General features: G+C 35.3%; 2 protein-coding genes across 2 annotated transcripts; both read left to right on the top strand.

The window, feature by feature from the left end:
- Positions 1 to 3483: 3483 nt before the first annotated feature.
- Positions 3484 to 6132, top strand: LOC138339150 (uncharacterized). Its single transcript, XM_069290473.1, has 4 exons — positions 3484 to 3492; positions 3535 to 3828; positions 3912 to 4749; positions 5705 to 6132. Exons 1-4 carry the CDS (start codon positions 3484 to 3486, stop codon positions 6130 to 6132), a joined length of 1569 nt encoding a protein of 522 aa, XP_069146574.1.
- Positions 6133 to 6421: 289 nt separating this feature from the next.
- LOC138339149 (uncharacterized) lies at positions 6422 to 10768 on the top strand. The gene is made up of 4 exons (XM_069290472.1): positions 6422 to 6743; positions 6829 to 6935; positions 7286 to 7358; positions 10665 to 10768. The coding sequence occupies exons 1-4, from the start codon at positions 6422 to 6424 to the stop codon at positions 10766 to 10768; spliced, it is 606 nt and encodes a 201-aa protein (XP_069146573.1).
- The last annotated feature ends 8738 nt before the right edge of the window (positions 10769 to 19506 follow it).

Raw genomic sequence — 19506 nt, 5'->3', positions numbered from 1 at the left:
CTGAGGCTTAATCGAAGGCATAGGTAAAGCTATAAACTTCTGAACAGAAGGATTCCACAAAATAAGATTATGCAATTCACCAAATAAATCGCCAGACAAACACATGATGCCATTGCAGCTGCCAATGATTCTAAATACCCAAGTTTTAATGGACAATTTATATTGTACGCCTTCAATTAAATATAACATAAATTTTAATCATAAACTTAATTATGTGATAATCTATTTAATTTTTAATAACTTATAACTTATTAATACATTTATGTGAGTATTAATTACTTAATTAAAACCATTTTTTTTAGAATCTGACTTTTGCAAGTTGCAACAATTCAATTGGTAAGTTACACACAAAAGGGAGAAGGAAATCAATAGACTGCACAATACTCAAGTTGGATGAAAGAATCACTATTATATTTTTTAGTAAGAAAGGCGCCACAAATTTGATGACTTACCAATGAAAAGACGAAGTAAGAACACATTCGTTTGGACGTGGGATAACATGTTAATGACTTCCAAGAGCTCTTATGACGGTATAGTTTGGCACTTTTATGTTGAATCATCACACGGGTTGAATAAAGTCCTAATCTCAATGATACAAACAATGAAAAACTCATCTAAAACGTCTTATGCAAAATTTCATCATCACCTTGTGAGCATATATTTTCCACAATAATATCCCATATCAATCATAGGATATAGTACTAATCAATTATAATTAATTAATCAATTTTGTATAAAAGATATATCGACATGAAAAGTTATGTTAAATTAAAAACATGTTACTCAATACAAAAAGTCGTTGTAGTATAGTGGTGAGTATTCCCGCCTGTCACGTGGGTGACCCGGGTTTGATCCCCGGCAGCAGCGTTTCCACTTTTTTTGGAAAAAGTTTATCTCTATTCAAACGGTTACTTATAGATATATATTTGTCAAAATTAAACAACTTTCAACGATTTGATCCAGTTCGATTGTGAAATGTTTTGTGTAATTGTTGATAAATTTTATTTAGAGACTCCCTTTAGGTTTAAATTTTGGAGAAAAAAATCCTGTATTCTCAGATACTTACTAGATGTGAGGGATATCTTTTTGCATATTGGTATTCAAAATCTCTAAGATAAGTAATGGTATAAATTTATCAAATTTGAGATACTTCTCTTATAAGTAAAAATGTTTTCGAGTAGAAGTATAAACAATTTGTTTACAAATAAAAATATTTATATCATAAATATATGGGAAAAGGGTCAAAAATACCCCTCAACTTTGATTTATTGTTTGATTTTACCCTCTTCGTTAAAATGAAGTTAATTTTATCCCTCCCCGTACTAACTTCACCAAAATTGCCCCTCATTAGATAGAATCGCCAAAATTGACCAAATTACCCCAAATTTATAAAAAAAACCCTATTTCCTATTTAAAACCCAATAACCCGAACCATCTAAAATAAACCTGTACCAATTAACCCCATTAACCCATTCCCATTATCAAATTTCAAGCACGGTTCGTAGGTGGACCCACGGTGCGTAGGTCTGTCCGTAGGTGAGAATTAGCAGACAGTTAAGGGGAAAATGCAGTTGGGTCAACTTCAAATGATCATAACCCTTAGCACAAAATAAATTAGGTTTCCCATGACCTACAAAAATAGAGATAATTGAATTAGCTTTACATAGCCATCGACCTTCCTAAAATCAAACCCCTGAGTAAAAAGTTATGCCCACTTTAGTAAAGGCGTGTCGCACAAACCCAACCTACGAACCAAATGATGGACCGTCAGTCCTGGTCGTCGTTTGGTACGACAGCAACTAACTCAGGGTTCTTTTGGTCTTTTCTCACTTTGTTTAAACCCTAAGATATGTCGTTTTGACCCTAAATAATCAGATTTTAGTCAGTTTAAGCCTAGAAATATAACTAAAACTTACCTAAATCAAATCATTAATCAAAACTTAAAAAAATTAGAAGCAAAAAAGGAGAAAAAGGTCATGAACCCTAGTTCAAGAACGCAGCAAGGTTCCAGTAGTTCCAGCCCCAAAACCGAAGTGTTTTTTCGTGAATTTCATCACCAGGTATATGGGATTTTACTGGTGGGTTCCTTTCACCCATTGGGTCCCTAGTTTTCAGTGAGTTCTTGATTCTCTTATCATAATCAAACCTAGGGTTCCTAGAATTACAGTATGTTTTAGATCATATTATCATGTTATTACTCAGATTATCACATAAATTTCAAAACCCTAACTTTGTATTTCTTTAGTTCTTGAATTGCACATGCTAGGTCAGATATTTTAGTTGTGTAGTCATATATGCTTCAGTTTTTAATGCATCATTATCAGATTAAATGTTGCATTCTTAGTTTGCATATTCAGTTTTGAGTTATCCAGTATTTATACAAAATTTAGATTTAATTAGTTAACTACATAAATCAATGGGAGTAGCATAATATCAAGGTGGAATAGGGTTCAGCGTACCCAATTAGTCTAGAACTACTAGCCAAGTAGGTTGTAAGTCCCATCTGTGGGCAATCAATTTAGTGATCACATCAGCATGCCTTTATACCTCTGGCAGGGAATATTGGGTCCTCTCGATGGGGCATACACATCAGACTCCACATTTACCTCATGTGGTTTTATTATCGGTTATTAGTAGCTCCCACAGTTCAGTCAGACTCTCTTGCATTGACCATTTATCAGTATATTCAGTATTCAGTTTCAGCATGTTATAAATTGGTCATTGCATCTAGTTAGATCAGAAATCAGTATATAATGTTCATATTATTATACTTGCTTTTGTGCTTGTTCAGTTATGTTTTATTTCAGCTTTATTCTATCCTACATTCTATCCTACATGCTCAGTACATTTCAAGTACTGATGCATACGTGCGCTACATCTTCTCGTTATGTAGGTTCAGGTTCTCAGCATATAGATCATGCATAGATCAATTTTACGATCTCTAGTTCAATAGATTCAGTGGTGAGTCCTCATTCTCCGAGGACAATAGTCATGAGCTTCTTTTTCAGTCATTTAGTTTCAGATTTTGCTAGATTTAGCTGTGGCTTGTCCTAGTATTTCTAGTCCAGTTTAGAGGCTATTTTCAGACATAGTTAGTTTCAGCTTAGTATTGAGTTAGTAACTTTATTATATTAAACTCATCAATCTTCATATTATATCAGTTTTATCATATAGGTATTCCCCATATTTTCATTATAAATTATGATTTAGCTTCTGCAACAATTTATATTCTTTAGTATACTCATGATCATGCCAACAGGGTTAGCTTGGGATCACTTGTGGTCCTAGGTCCCGTGTCCGCGTCTCGGGGGTAGTCTCAGGTCGTGACAAACTTGGTATCAGAGCACTAGGTTTAAGAATCCTAAGATGTCTGAAAAGCCGCACTAATTAGAGTCATTTTCATGGATGTGAAGAGCACCACATCTAATGAGAGGGAGGCTATGAAGTGTTTTAGGAAAACTTCACTTTCTTGTTACTTTTATCATGCGTAAGGTATGATCTTATTCCATTCTAACTTGATGTTCTGCGTTTCAGATCATGCTTCCTCCTAGAGTTAAAGCTTGGAATGTGAGTGCTAGAAATGCAAACGCAACTCCTCCAGTCCCAGATCAAGAAATCTCCAATGCTGAGTTCAGAAATGCCATACAGATGTTGGATCAGAGTATAACTAACCAGAACAATCGGGTTCATGCTCAGGTGAATGAAAATTGTGGATCAGTAGCATCAAGGGTTCGTGACTTTGTTAGGATAAATCCTCTTGAGTTCTTAGGATCACAAACTGATGAGGATCCTACGAATTTCTTGGATGAGATCAAGAAGATCTTTGAGGTAATGCAAGTCACTTGAATGATTGGGTTGAGTTGGCATCATACCAGTTGAAGGATGTTGCTCATATCTTGTACACGCAGTAGAAAGAGAATAGGGGTGCAAATGCAGCTTCTATCACTTGGGATAGTTTTAGTGAGAGTTTTCTCAGCAAGTTTTTCCCAATAGAGTTGAGAGAGGCAAAGTCTCAGGAATTCATGAACTTGAGGCAGGGTAACATGACAGTCCAAGAGTATGGGCTAAAGTTTAACCAACTCTCAAGGTATGCTCATCACATAGTTGTTGACATCAGGGCTCAGATGAATAAGTTCTTGTATGGAGTGTCGAATTTGGTGAAAATCGACTGTAGAAATAATATGTTACTTGGAGATATGAACATATTTATGCTTATGACTCATGCTCAGCAGGTTGAGGGTGATAAGATTAGGGAACAGACTAAGGAGAATAAAAAGGCTAAGACTGGGAACTATGAATACTCTCAGCAGAAATCGGGTGGTGGAAATCGCTCGCAGAGTCAACAGAAGTTTTCAGCTCCTGCCCCTTTATCAGCTAGTGTTCCATCCTCCAAGAATAGGTATGACCAGAAGGGCAGAGCACCAGACTCTAAGTCTCAGGGAAGTGTTTCAGGCACCAAGACTTATCCCACTTGCCCTAAGTGTGGTAAGAACCATCCAGACGAGTGCCTTGCAGGAAAGGAAAGATGTTTTTGGTGCGGTCAGTATGGTCACAGGTTAAGGGATTGTTTTCTAGACAGGGTCAAAAAGGTGGAAATAGTAACGCTCAGTCTAAAACTTTATCAGCACCACCAAGTCGCCCAACTCAGTAGGGATAACTCATCTGGTACAGGTGGCGATCAATGCCAGAACAGGTTGTATGGTCTTCAGGATCGCCAGGATCAGGAAGGTTTTCCTGATGTAGTCACTGGTAAGTTACGAGTCTTTGAACTTTATATTTATCCATTATTAGATCCATGTGCTACTCTTTTTTTGTAACTCCTTTTATAGCAGTCCAATTCAGTGTTAGTCCAAAAACTCTCTCAGAACCTTTTTCAGTCTCTACTCCAGTCGGTGACCTAATTATACCTAGACGCGTATACAAAAATTGCCCTGTCACATTCTTTCAGAAAGTCACCTCAGCAGATCTAGTAGAGTTAGAAATGGTAGACTTCGATGCGTGGATTGGTTACATTCATGTTATGCCTCAGTCGATTGTAGAACTAGGATTGTTTGTTTTCAGTTTGCAGACGAACCAATCTTAGAATGTAAGGGTAGTAGCTTAGCGCCTCGGGTCGATTCATTTCTTACCTTAAGGCCAGAAAGATGATCTCCAAGGGTTATCTCTATATCTAGTTCGTATTAAGGATTCTAGCTCTAAAACCCCAACTATTGAGTCAGTTCTCGTAGTCAATGAGTTTCCATAAGATCTTCTTAGTTCCCTCCTGAAAGAGAAATTGACTTTGGAATTGATCTCCTTCCAGATACCCAACTTATTTCTATTCTTCCTTACAGAATGACTCCAGCAGAGCTTATGAAATTGAAAGACCAGTTGAAAGACCTTTTAGATAAGAGATTATCAGACCTAGTATTTCACCATGGGTGCACCAGTGTTGTTCGTAAAGAAGAAAGATAGTTCTCTCAGAATGTGCATTGACAATGGATAGTTGAACAAGGTCAGAATCAAGAATAAGAATCCCATCCCCAAGATTGATGACTTTTTGACCAACTTTAGGGTGCTAGTCATTTCTTAAAGATAAACCTCAGATCTGGCTATTATCAGCTTAGAGTTAGAGATAATGACATTCCAAAAATAGCCTTCAAGACTCGGTATGGTCATTATGAATTTGTAGTTATGTCATTTTGACTAATCAATGCTCCTGCAGCTTTCATGGAATTGATAAACAGAGTGTTCAAACATCACTTGGACTTGTTCGTTATCATCTTTATTGATGATATCCTCATTTACTCTAGGAATGAGGAAGAACATGCAAGCCATTTGAGAGTTGTTCTGCCGACTCTCAAAGATCGTCAATCATTCGCTAAGTTTAGCAAATGTGAGTTTGGGTTGCAATCCTTTGCTTTTCTTGGTCACATTATATCTAGCGAGGGGATTCGAGTGCAATCGCAGAAGATAGAAGAAGTGAAACAATGGCTCAGACCTACCTCTACTACAGATATCAAAAGTTTCTTAGGTCTTGCGGGTTATTACAGAAGGTTCGTAGAAGGGTTTTCATCCATAACCGTACCATTGACTAGGTTGACTCAGAAGATCGTCAAGTTCCAACAGTCAGATGAAAGCTCGCAGAATTGAAAACTAGATTGACTACAGCTCCTATATTGACTCTACCAGAGGGTACATATGGTTGTGTGTTGATGCAACGAGATAAGGTTATAGGTTATGCTTCTAGACAAGTTAAGGTGCATGAGAAGAACTATCCAACTCATGACCTCGAGCTTCCATCAGTGGTGTTTGCACTCAAGATCTAGAGTTACTCCTTGTATGGTGTTCATGTAGATGTGTTCACTAACCATAAGATCGTTCAGTATATGTCAAGGAGTTGAATCTTGCCAGAGGATATGGCTTGAGTTCTTTAAGGATTATGAGTGTGCATTACCATCCTGGTAAGGTGAAAGTAGTAGCAGATGCTCTTAGTAGATTATATATGGGTAGTGTAGCCCAAGTTGAGGAAGAAAGGAAAGATCTAGTGAAGGATGTTCATAGGCTTGCTCGCTTGGGATTTCGCCTTATGAGCATATCATACAGTGGTGTAACAATTCAAGATGGGGCAGAATCTTCTTTGGTAGTGGAGGTTAAGGAAAAACAAGACAGTGATCTAATATTTCTTGAACTTAAGGATGCAGCCCATAATCAAAGACTGGAGGTTTTCTCCCAAGGAGGAGATGGTGTACTTTGCTACCGGGGTAGATTTTGTGTTCCTAATGTGGGCGAGTTGAGACAACATATTTCTTGCAGAAGCCCATAACTCTAGGTATTCTATTTATTCAGGTGCAACTAAGATGTACCGCGATCTGCGAGAAGTCTATTGGTGGAATGGCATGAAGAGGGATATAGAAGATTTTGTGAGTAAGTGCCCTAATCGCCAACAAGTCAAGGTAGAACATCACAAACAGGGGGTATGACTCAAGTTATTGATATTCCTACTTGGAAGTGGGATGTGATCAATATGGGCTTCATCACAAGATTACCGCGTACTTGCAGACAACATGACTCCATTTGGGTGATAGTTGATAGGATGACTAAGTCTTTTCTCTTTTTGGCGGTCAAGACTATAGATTCGATAGAAGACTGAGCCAATATTTATATTAATGAGATTATGAGGTTACATGGGGTTCCTTTGTCTATCATCATAGATAGATATCCTCAGTTTACCTCTCATTTTAGGAAGTCATTTCATAAGGGTCTTGGTACTCAAGTTAACCTTAGCACAACATTTCATCCGCAGACGGATGGACAGACAGATCGTACTATTCAGACCCTAGAAGATATGTTGTGGGCTTGTGTGATCGATATCCGAGGTAGGTGAGATGATTACCTTCCTATTATTGAGTTCGCCTACAACAATAGCTACTATTCCAGCATTCTAATAGCCCCTTATGAGGCTTTATATGGGCATAGATGTAGATCTCCTATTGGTTGGTTTGAAGTAGGTAAAGCAAATTTGATAGGGCCAGATTTAGTCCTTTGTGCTATGGAGAAAGTGCAACTCATTAGAGAGACTTAAGATAGCCCAAAGTCGTCAGAAATCTTATGCAAAAGTAAGGAGAAGGGAACTAGAGTTAAAAGTTGATGATTGAGTTCTTCTGAAAGTCTCACCTATGAAATGGGTGATGAGATTTGGAAAGAAAGGAAAGCTCAGTCCTATATATGTAGGCCCTTACAAGATCTTGAAAAGGGTTGGAAATGTGGCATATGAGTAAGAGTTGCCAGCTGAATTAGCACCAGTGCATCCGGCCTTCCACATCCCACTCTTCAAGAAATGCATGGGTGATCCAGCCTCTATAGTATGGCGGTGAAACACAATCTTTGTTATGAGGATGTACCAGTTGAGATTCTTGACCATCAAGTTAGAAGGTTGAGAAAAAAAAAGTTGCTTCAGTGAAGGTTTTGTGGAGGAGTCAGTCCGTAGAGGGAGCTACTTGGAAAGCAGAAGCAGCCATGAAAGCCAAGTATCCTCACCTCTTTCCTTCCGATTCCACTCCAGCTTGAGGTAATAGTTCGTCTTCAGTTTTCTAGTCATTCATGCGTGAATTCAGTCTTAGAATCATGTTCCCTCAGCTTGTACTTGTATTTTCAGCGTATTTGCGTGTTCTCGGAACTCAATTCAGTCAGAAACTCAGTTCTCAGTGTTTAGTAGTAGGGTTTGCAGCTCTCTCCCTCTATTTTAGCTAGTTTATTCTTCATTCGAGGACAAATGTTTCCAGGGGGAGATAATGTAACACCCGGTATCTAGAATAGACCAAAAACTAGATTTGTAGAAAAATCTACAGGTGCACCCAACGGGGCCTAAGGTTAAGTCAACGGCATCAAACCCCTCAAAATCTCAGCCTAGGAAAATTTAGTTAAGTAATTATCGAAAGATGGACCTACGGTCCGTAGTTCGTGGCCGTCGATCGACACCCAATTCACACACTCTCTGACAAGAGCCACAAATGACCAGCACGGTCTGTAGGTGGACCCACGATCTGTAGGTCTGACAATAGGTGGGAATTAGCAGACAGTTAAGGGGGAAATGCAGTTGGGTCAACTTCAAATGATCATAACTCTTAGAAAAACTGAATTAGGTGTCACATGACCTACCACAGTTAGATAATTGAATTAACTTTCCATAGCCACCAACTTTCTAAAATCAGATCTCCGAGTAAAATGTTATGCCCGTTTTAGTAAAGGCCTGTCGAACAGACCCAACCTACAGACCAAATGATAGACCGTTGATGGAACGCCACACCATCAGTCCTGGTCGTCGTTTGGTCCAACATCAACTAACTCAGGGTTCTTTTGGTCTTTTCCCACTTCATTTAAACCCTGAGATACGTCGTTTTGACCCTAAATAATCAGATTTTAGTCAGTTTAAGCCTAGAAACATAACTAAAACTTACCTAAGTCAAATTATTAACCAAAACATAGAAAAATTAGAAGCAAGAAAGACAAAAAAGGTCAAGAACCCTAGTTCAAGAGCGCGGCAAGGTTCCAGCAGTTCCTGCCCCTAAACCTAAGTGTTTTTTCGTGAATTTGATCACTAGGTGTGTGAGATTTCACTGGTGGGTTCTTTTAACCCATTGGGTCCCTAGTTTTCAGTAAGTTCTTGATTCTCTTATCATGATCAGACCTAGGGTTCCTAAAATTACAGCAGAACTTCATGATTTAGTTAAAATATATGTTTCAAATCAGATTATCATATTAATACTCAGATTATCGCATGAATTTCAGAACCCTAGCTTTGTATTTCTTTAGTTCTTGAATTACACATGCTAGGTCAGATACTTCAGTTATGCAGTGATACATGCTTCAGTTTTTAATGCATCATTATCAGATTAAATGTTGCATTCTCGGTTTGCATGTTCAGTTTTGAGCTATCCAGTATTTACAGAAAACATAGATATAATCAGTTAACTACATAAATCAATGGGAGTAGCATAATACCAAAGTAGACTAGGGTTCAACGTACCCAATTAGTCCTAGAACTACAAGCCAAGTAAGTTGTAAGTCCCCTATGTGGACAATCAGTTTAGTGATCATGCCAATATGCTTTTATGCCTCTGGCAGGGTATATTGGGTCCTCTCGATGGGTCGTATACATCGGACTCCACATTTAGCTCATGTGGTTTTATTATCGGTTATTAGTAGCTTCTACAGTTCAGTCAGACTCTCTTGCATTGACCATATATCACTATATTCAGTATTCAGGTGCAACATGTTATAAATTGGTCATTGCATCCAATTAGCTCAAAAATCAGTATGTCATGTTCAGATTAGTATACTTGCTTTTGTGCTTATTCAGTTATGTTTTATTTCAGCTTTATTCTATCATACATGCTCAGTACCTTTCAAGTACTAATGCATACGTGCGCTACATCTTCTCGTTATGTAGGTTCAGGCTCTCAGCATCCAAATCATGCATAGATCGATTTCTCGATCTCCAGTTTAACAGATTCAGTGGTGAGTCCTCATTCTCCAAGGACAATAATCATGAGCTTTTTTTTCAGTCTTTTAGTCATTTAGTTTCAGTTTTTGATAGATTTAGCTAGGGCTTGTCCCAGTATTTCTAGTCCAGTTTAGAGACTATTTTCAGACATAGTTAGTTTCAGCTTAGTATTGAGTTAGTAGCTTCATTATATTAAACTCATCAGTCTTCATATTATATCAGTTTTAGCACATGGGTATTCTCCATCTTTTCATTATAAATTATGATTTAGATTCCGCAACAATTTATATTCTTTAGTATGCTCATGATCATACCAGTTGGGTTAGCTTGGGATCACTTATGGTCCTAGGTCCCGTGTCCGTGTCTCAGGGGTAGTCCCGGGTCGTGACAGGTAGAATCCTTTGACTTGAAAACCCAGACTGGTTTTTGAAGAACAAATCAAAATGAATATATAAACTTTCATTCATTTAAGAGACAGTTAGTGACAAACTTACGTTTAGTATATGGGCTCCACTTGCACTTGTGTAGATGCCAAATTCAACATTACTTGCTCCACCTTTAGTTTGCCTCTTTGGTCCCCCTCTTGTAGAATGTTCTCCAGTTTCAACATTGTATCTTTTTTTGTCCAGTGATTTATCTGTCCTTGAAGGTAGTTGATTAATTATTCCTCTTGTAACAGGAATACTAGTATCCCAAAGTGGTGGTGGTTGGCTTGTTTTTGCAGTTTCCCTTGCCGTTTTAACTCTACTGGCATCACCACAAACTGTTGTTGAAGAAGCATGATTGTTTGATGTTGTCGGGCCAGGCTGGTAGGAGCTTATTTGTTCATGGTAACTACTTCCTTGTGAACTTTGACCAACGACAAATTGTGAATTATGGCTATCTGGTTGTGAAGTATGGACACCAAAATAAATATAAAACATAAAGTTTGTTTATAATATTCAATAAAACTTTAAAAAAGGCACAAACAAATCATAAATCATTTACCTTGCAATATTTGTTGTTGTGGCTTGGTTGTTTACACTATGAACTAGTAATTTTCACCCCTTGTTTGAATATCTTTCCATACTTCTTTCTTGGTTTATCTTTACTCTTTCTTCTATTTCTTGGAGGTCTACCAGACATTTGTTTAGGCTCAGGAGGCTCAATCCTTAGATTGTTAGTTTCAAGCCACAACTTCATATTTAGAATTGGTTAAATGAAATGACTATAAGCCTTTAAGAACTTATCCTTCCTATAACAATGCTCCACAAGTGGTTCAGGTTTCTGTTGTATGTGGTACAAAGCAGAAATAGCATGTTGGCATGGAATGCCTCTCAACTGCCAAATTCTACATCTACAAACTCTATTAGTCAAGTTGATTGTATGCCTATACTGACCTTCTCCAATCTCAATCCCAACATCAGCATTCTAAAGCACCTTGCAAGCCCTAGACTTTTCCTAATTACCCTCCAACATAAGTCTAGCCATAGGTGTAATATCACATATCCAGGTGTCATCAAACTTAACCATATTCACAGTTATAGTCATTAATTTTCTTCTAATTTTCTCCAACATGGTTATTATAGATATGTGTCTACAAGATAATATCCATGAGTTAAAGGTTTTAGACATGTTATTTTTAACTACATCATATTTGGAGTACTCTTGAAAGAATGCTCTAACCCATGACACTCTTTGATAATGTAATAAATCTTCATTAATATTTTCATTACCAAGTTTGCTCATTTTGTAAAGCTCCTCATTGTACTTCACTTCAAAAGTTGTCTTGGAACATCTCCAAAATTGTTTGCTTCTTTCCTCTCCCTTCCATATTTTACTCCAGTTAGACCAGATGTGTCTAGCACACATTCTAACTTCAGCATTTGGTATCAGTTCAGTAATAGACAATTAATTACCTTCTGCATATCTGACATTACAGTAAGACCCTGTCCAGTACCTAACTGCAGGTCATCTTTCAAGTAGTTGATAAAGAAGCTCAAGCTATGTGTAGTATCCTTTTCCACAACTGCCTAAGCCATTGGGAACATCTAATTGTTTCCATTCCTTCCAACTGCTACAAGAAGTTCACCCTTACAAGCACCCTTTAAGAAACATACAACAAATCCTATTATTCTTCTACATTCTTCCTTCCACCCCTTCTTCAATGTGTCCAAGCATACATAGAAGTACATTATCATTATCTTTCCCTTGTAAGAAATTGTTTTACCCACATGCAGTCCTAACTCCTTCCTGCACAATTCTTGTGTTTCCCAAATCCTCAAAGATGGTTGTTTAGTTATTTAATCCTTGAATCTAGTTGCTAGGAACTTAGTTGTAGACATTTTGTTCTTATTAGATGGTACATATTTTTGTATAGCATGGAAATTCTTAATCATAAAATTACCAGAATCCCTATCAATAGCACCATAGCACAACCATTTGTTTTTTCTTGGAATTTACATTTAGCTCTCACTCTTATGAGCTTCATTAGGCCTTAACTTAATTTGATAATTTTTTTCAAACAACATAGTTATCTAGAGCCTTTCTAAATTCCTTAGCATTATCAAAAATCATTCCAAGTTCAAAAATAGCAATACTACATTCATTATCATATCTGACCTTTTTTCTCTTTCTTCTGCCTGGAAGATCAACACCTTCAATAACTTCTGCATCTAGGATATCTGTGCTATCATCACTATCACATTTTGAGCTATAAATGTAGTTCTCATCTCCTTCCAATCTGCCAACATATCTATTCTTCTTATTTACTCCAATATCTTCAAAGCCTCTGTCCACACCTGCCTCACCTATTAGTACTTCTTCAGTTATTGTTTTCTTCTTCCTATCTTTTTTCTTCCTATGATTAGTATTTCTTTTGTTTATCCTTTCAACCCTAAGGGATCTTAGTTCTTCATCAACATCTGAATCATCTTCATCAAGAATATCATCAACATCTTAGTCACTACTCAGTAGATTTGATTCAACTTCATTGTGGTTTGTATCACCTCCATTCAAATTTGAATCATTATCCACAATCCCCTCAGCATTTATACCCATAGATTCATCAACAGGATCAGAACATGGTAAAAGAGAAGATGGTAGGTAATTCTGTTTCTAATTCATCAACTTCATGGACCATATACAGATGAAACGCATCACCATCTACCAAGTCTTTCACAAATTCTAACAGTTGAGTATCAGAAGTAACTTGAACTAATTCATCACCATCTTCACAGTAAAGTGCCTTAATATTTGTCTAACCAAAGTCTTTAGTGTAGGAAAGAAACTCGACAAGACTAAAACGATCTTTATCTATGGTGACACTATATACATCTACTTCTCATTGGTAAGTAGGTTTAGGGTTTGAAACAACACACCCGCTATGATGAAAACATTTTAAAATATAGTTGTCCATATCCCGAGAAGGATACCGAGCCCCAACAAAAGGAAATACCCAAAAATCCCCTAACTTTATCAACACTAGTTAGACCAGAACCTAGATTAAAAATGAAAATAAGCAGATTCAACAACAAAATACACCTTCTTCAAGAAAACAAAGGCAAAAAACAAAGGTTAAAACCAAAATTGTGACACCAATACCTCATCAACTTCACGTCGCATAGCCCGATACCTCGTCAATACAACCTTAAACCTACAAATGATGACACAAAATACAACAATGGTTATTACTACCAAAGAATTGAAGGAAAAACAAAGAATACATGTGCAGAAAGAGACATTTAACTAGGGTTTTCATCAGAGAAGAAAGAGAAACGTATGAAGGAAGTTGAAAGAAGCAAGTGGAAAGACGAATCGATTTCTAATTTTTCTTTTATCCAATTTAATTTGTCTAATATTTTGAATAAAAATAACTTAGGTTTAACAGTTGGCATCATATAATTTGTAAGTTAATCTACGTAGAACAGGTTGTATTGCACGCGCCTACGGTCTACAGATTTTTATGCAAAAAGTGTTAAAGTGACACACAGGGACTTACCGTTAGGTGTTTAAAATAAAAGTCCTTTAGTTGAGGTGTCTAAGTGAAAGATTGTGCCATGTTTACGGGGTCACCGACGACTTCTGCCTAAATTTTAGTCATAAACTTAATTATGTGATATCTCTATTTAATTTTAATATCTAACTTAATCATGGATATCTCACCTTAATCCCTAAAATGTATTGCTCTAATTATTACTTTTTGTTTTAATTTGTGTGACTGTTTTACTGACACAAAATCTAAAATAGAATGGGAAGATTTCTAAAATTTATTATAAATAAAAATATCATATATTTATGTGAGTATATATTACTTCATTAAAAGCAAAGAGAATTTTAGAAATCTGATTTTTGCTCCATATTTCAATATTTTGTGTTGTTCAATGGCAGCCTTATGATGACTCAAACAACAATTCAATTGGTAAGTTACACACAAAAATAGAAGGAAACTAATATGTAGACTGTACAAAACTCGAGATTGGATGAAAGAATTACTATATTTTTAGTGGGAAAGGCGCCACTAAAGGTGGAAGCGGACCCGGGACTGTCCGGAACTGGTCCAGTTCCGTCCCGATCCGTAACTAGTCCAGTCCCGTTCCGATTAGTCCAAGTATGGATCGGTAGGGACGAGGTCTAGGACATGAAACGGGACGCAGATAGGACTTTACCGGTTAGTCCCGCTCCGGTAAATCCTGATTTCGGTCCCAGTCCGGTCCAGTAAAATTATTTTTTTTCTAATTTTTTGAAATATTACCGTTTGAGAGCTGTTGGGTAACGGCTAGTGGGGCCCACCAACGGCTCTTTTCCCCTTTTTACTCTACGTTACACCCCCTACCCCCTAACTTTTTTTATACCTCAAAATTTTAAAAAATACATTTTAACCCTTGTTTTACCTATAAATACCCCTAAACTTTCATTCTTATCAATCACAAATTCACAAAATCATCTTCTATTCTCAACTCTCTACTCTCTAGTTCTCTACTCTCTAATCTCTTAAAATTGTTGAAATTTCGGTTTTGGTCTTTGAAAATTGGATTTGGAGCTTCAAAATTCAACTTTCAATTTTTCACTTTCGACTTTCGGCGGTCATACACATCTACTTTTTCGTTCCAACTTATAATTTACAAATAGCTTTTGTTTCATCTTTATTTTATATCATAAATTGCCATACAACTGATTTTTTAGCACGTTCTACCTTAGGCCTAGGATGTATGGGTGAACGGGAGCAAGACAACGTAAGGATCGGGACTAGGAGAGGGACTGAAACCAAGATTTGAAGAAACTATTAAAAAATAATTGAAAATATTTTATTCCTATTCCTCAAATTTATTTAACCGCTTGTTTGTTAAACCCTCATTACAAAGATGTAGGTGCATTTAAGATGGTTGATAAAATATATTTTAACTTGGATATTGATAGTGAAAAAGATGAAATTCCTAATTGTCAAGAAGTTAAAGATAGCATAAAAATTGAAGTTAGAAAATTATATGACTTATATAATTCTAATATAAATGTATCAAGTGGTCAAGAACGTGAAAGTTCTAGGAGTAGACTTAATAAAGATAACATTGATGACTATTTAGATTCTTATCTTGAACTTTCTCACAATAATAGAAATGATTTTGATGCATATGTTAATCAAAATACAGAACCTACTGAAGATGTTCTAGCATAATGGAGAAATCACAACAAAGGATTTCCAAAACTTCAACCAATGGCTCGAGATGTATTAATTATTCAAGCATCTACAGTAGCTTTAGAAGGCGTTTTTAGTGCAGCAAGATTTCAAATTGGAGAGCATAGACATTCACTAACAGCAGATAGCTTCGAGATATTGGTATTATTTAGTGATTGGATTAATGCCGAGAGAAGAAATTTGGGTCGTGAACCACTACCGACTAAATTTCAAAGTGACGTTGATGAAATATTGCAGGATTATAGTGACGATGACATTGAAGCAATAGAGGATTTATCTATTCAACCAATTCCCGATCATGTTACAATAGAAATGTTAAATGATTTAAGAAAAGATTTTTATGGTAGCACCAACTATTAAATTTAAATGTTTAATTGTTATTAGTATGAGTATAATAATTTGAGATCTAATTCAAAGAGAACCCTTCCTAGTTGGTGTCTGTGTAGATTAGATCTTTTAATACTCTACTAATATTTTTGTAGATCAAATTTTTAATATCAAATTAATATTAATAAAAGTCTAGGCTGCTATTCGCCATAATTTTTTTTAATTATTGTCTTAAATTTAATTTTTATTATTGTGAAATTTAACTTTTATAGTTTTTAAACTTTGAAATTAAAACTTTTATAACCTCAAAGTTTGAATTTTAAATTTTCAAAGTTTGAAATTTAAATTTTTAAACTTTTAAAGTTAAAATTTTAAACTAAAAATATAAAATTTTAAATTTATATAATATAAATTATATTCAAAGTTTCAAACCAATATTTAAATTATATATTTATAATTTGAAAGTTTGAATTTTACAAACTTTCAAACTAACTTTAAAGTTTTACAAACTTTCAAACATTGAAGTTTATAAAGTATAAATAATTAACTTTAAAAGTTATGAAAATTATATTTTTTTTAACTTTAAAACAATAATTTTTAATTGTTTAATTTTTAATTGATTTTAATAATTTTTTTTAAAAAATTAAATCCCGCCTAGTCCTGGAATCCGGTCCGGTTCACTGGCGGACCTGAACGGGTACAAATATACAATATCGGAACTAGCACTACTGGTTCGTCCCGGTTCCGGTCGGTTCCGGGTGGTGGTTCCCGGTGGTTCCATGCCGGTTCTGGTTAATACTGGTCAGGCAGTTCCAGTTCCGGACCCGCTGCCACCCCAAATTTGATGACTTACCAAGGAAAAGACGAAGTAAAAGCATGGTATTGAAGATGTTGTAACATATATATCGGAGGGAAGACCTATGTTGTTATTGAGCCTCAACGTTTACATCTTCCTACTTGTGAAAATGGATAAATCCATGCCTTATATATACAAGTGCGATCACATCCACGCCTTATTAAGGGTTATAGAAACTGATAATGTTTGAAGAGTCTATTGTCAAATACATCCTTTTTTATTTACTAAAAACTCCCAATTTTCCATCACACCTACCTGTCCTCCTATGAAGTCATTTTTTCCTCAGGACTATAATGATATATAGTTCTAAACTAAATATATATATATTGTATCGAGTCGTTAGTAACACAGTATATTAAAAATATGAAACTATATGTTAAAGCCAAATGTTGCATATATGCCTCTTAAATTTGTGTCTGTTATCATTGGCATAGTGATCCGAGTCATTTTAAAAGCACCACTGTGGAAATGAGATTCAGGCTTAGAAAGCTATGCTAACAAAAGGGATCTCAATTTGAAACAACAAAAGGATTAGATGATGGAAAAACTTATGACAGTAATTAATAAAAATATTTTAACAGTTCAATATAATTATCATTATATACATTTATATAAATTCATGTTTTTTTCTTATGTGTTATATATACTAAACTATCCTACATATTTTCGGTACCTAGGGTATGCTACGTTAGCCATGTCCGCGAGAAGAAGTTGGTGCATGGAATGTGGTGGACGATGTAGTATTACAAGATCTTCATCTAGTTGCATTCTTCCCAATTTCGCAAGGTGATCCGCAACAATTTCCTTCCCTTAGAGTATGCATCATGGAGATCCCATGTTCGGACAGGAGACGTTGACACTCTTCTATCAACTCGCGATCAAGGTGATTGTCGACAGCGCCTCCCTTACTCATCATGAGCATCAATGCTTCATGAGAGTCAGTCTCTATGATAATGTTCTTCAACTTGAAGTTCTTCGCTAAGGTGAGTCCGCCATGTATGGCCCACAGTTCTACCGTGAGGCACGATGTTGTTACCATACCTAATCGCTCCACGAATCCTCCTAGCCACCTACCCTTATCGTCTCTTGCAATGCCTCCATATCCTGCTAACCCTGAATTTTGCATAAACGTTCCATCCGTGTTGATCTTAATGTATCCAGACGGAGGAAATGACCAACTAATGTACCTAGGGGCTTCTCTCTATCGAACATATCTATCTACGGATTGAACATGATCATGAACATTAGATACATATCCAATAAAACAAGGTTTAACATGGTAAATGTTTGTGGCATATCCAAAATTGGGAAAATGTTCATAGTGCCAATTATTGGCAATAGGGACATATATTGCCATTTTTGAGCTAATAATATGATCACTTAGAAAAGGAGAAAAAGTAGTTAAAAGTAAGAACGTGAGAAGATAATATAAAAGTAAGAGTAAGAAGTTTCTTTTTGGCATATTAGAAACATAACAACATAGTATGTATTTATAGGGGTTTTATTAACCCTAATTCTAATCCTAGTCGAAGTACAAAATTGATTATTATTTTTGGTAGTTTTAAGTTACTAAAATTAGTGTTTATGTTAGTGTATAACCTATTTATGGTAATGTCGATAATTATTTATATCACATTTTTTATGAGTATCATTCTAATTTCACATTATATGATTTTCTTTTGGTAGTTTTTTAGTTACTAAAATTAAACAAATAATTAATTCCTAATCCAAATTGAAATAGGAATACATAGGGTTCATTTTTCCTAAATTAGAACTACGACTCTATGCTTCTAAAAAAAACAATGTAGTATGGTCAAATTATTGATCAAAACAAGGCATAAAATTGATAGTCTTTATAACCTTATTCGTGAAATTATCATAATGATAGAATACAAGTTCTAGATGCACTCAAAGATTTGTCAAAAATACAAAGTAAAAAGGAAAATTATATATGGAAATGTTTGGTAAGCAAATTTGTAAGGCAATGCACACATATTAAGAATAATATTCAAAGAAACAATGTAAATTATAATTTTCACTGTTTGCTTTTTGTGAAATCATAAATATGGCTAGTAAATATAGAATATCAATAAATGAAAGGACAAATATAAAAAAAATTAAGCAAACATCTTGAATTTTGAATAATAAATAAAGTCTCAATATTCAATTAATATAGAATAGAGCGAGTATAGGCTTCCAATTCAATTATTTGGAGCTTAAGAAAGTGATGTTGGTTTTAAAAAAAAAAACTTATTTCACTCTTCTTAATATTACATTATTTTGATCCCGACATTTTTCCAGTTTTTTTAGGTAAAAAATTTATCAAAATCTAATAAATTTCATCGATTTGGTCCAATTCGACTATAGAATATTTTGTATAATTGTCAATAATTTTATTTAGAGACTTCCTTCAGATTTAAATTTTGAAAAAAAGAAGAAATTTATGTGTGCTCAAACGCTTACTACATAGACAAGTAATGAAATAAATTTATCAACTTTGAGATGCTTGTTTAATAAGGTAAAAATTTATTCACGTAGAAGTTGGAACAATTTTTTGATTGCTCTTTTTAGAAATAAAGTATTTATTTATTTTTAAGGATAAAAATATTTATATCATAAAGTATATTTACCAAGTATATCACTCATTAATTCATCAATTTCCTA

This window comes from Solanum lycopersicum, chromosome 10, assembly GCF_036512215.1.
Source record: "Solanum lycopersicum chromosome 10, SLM_r2.1".
Lineage (NCBI taxonomy): Eukaryota > Viridiplantae > Streptophyta > Magnoliopsida > Solanales > Solanaceae > Solanum > Solanum lycopersicum.
This window is presented reverse-complemented; position numbering and strand designations above follow the sequence as displayed.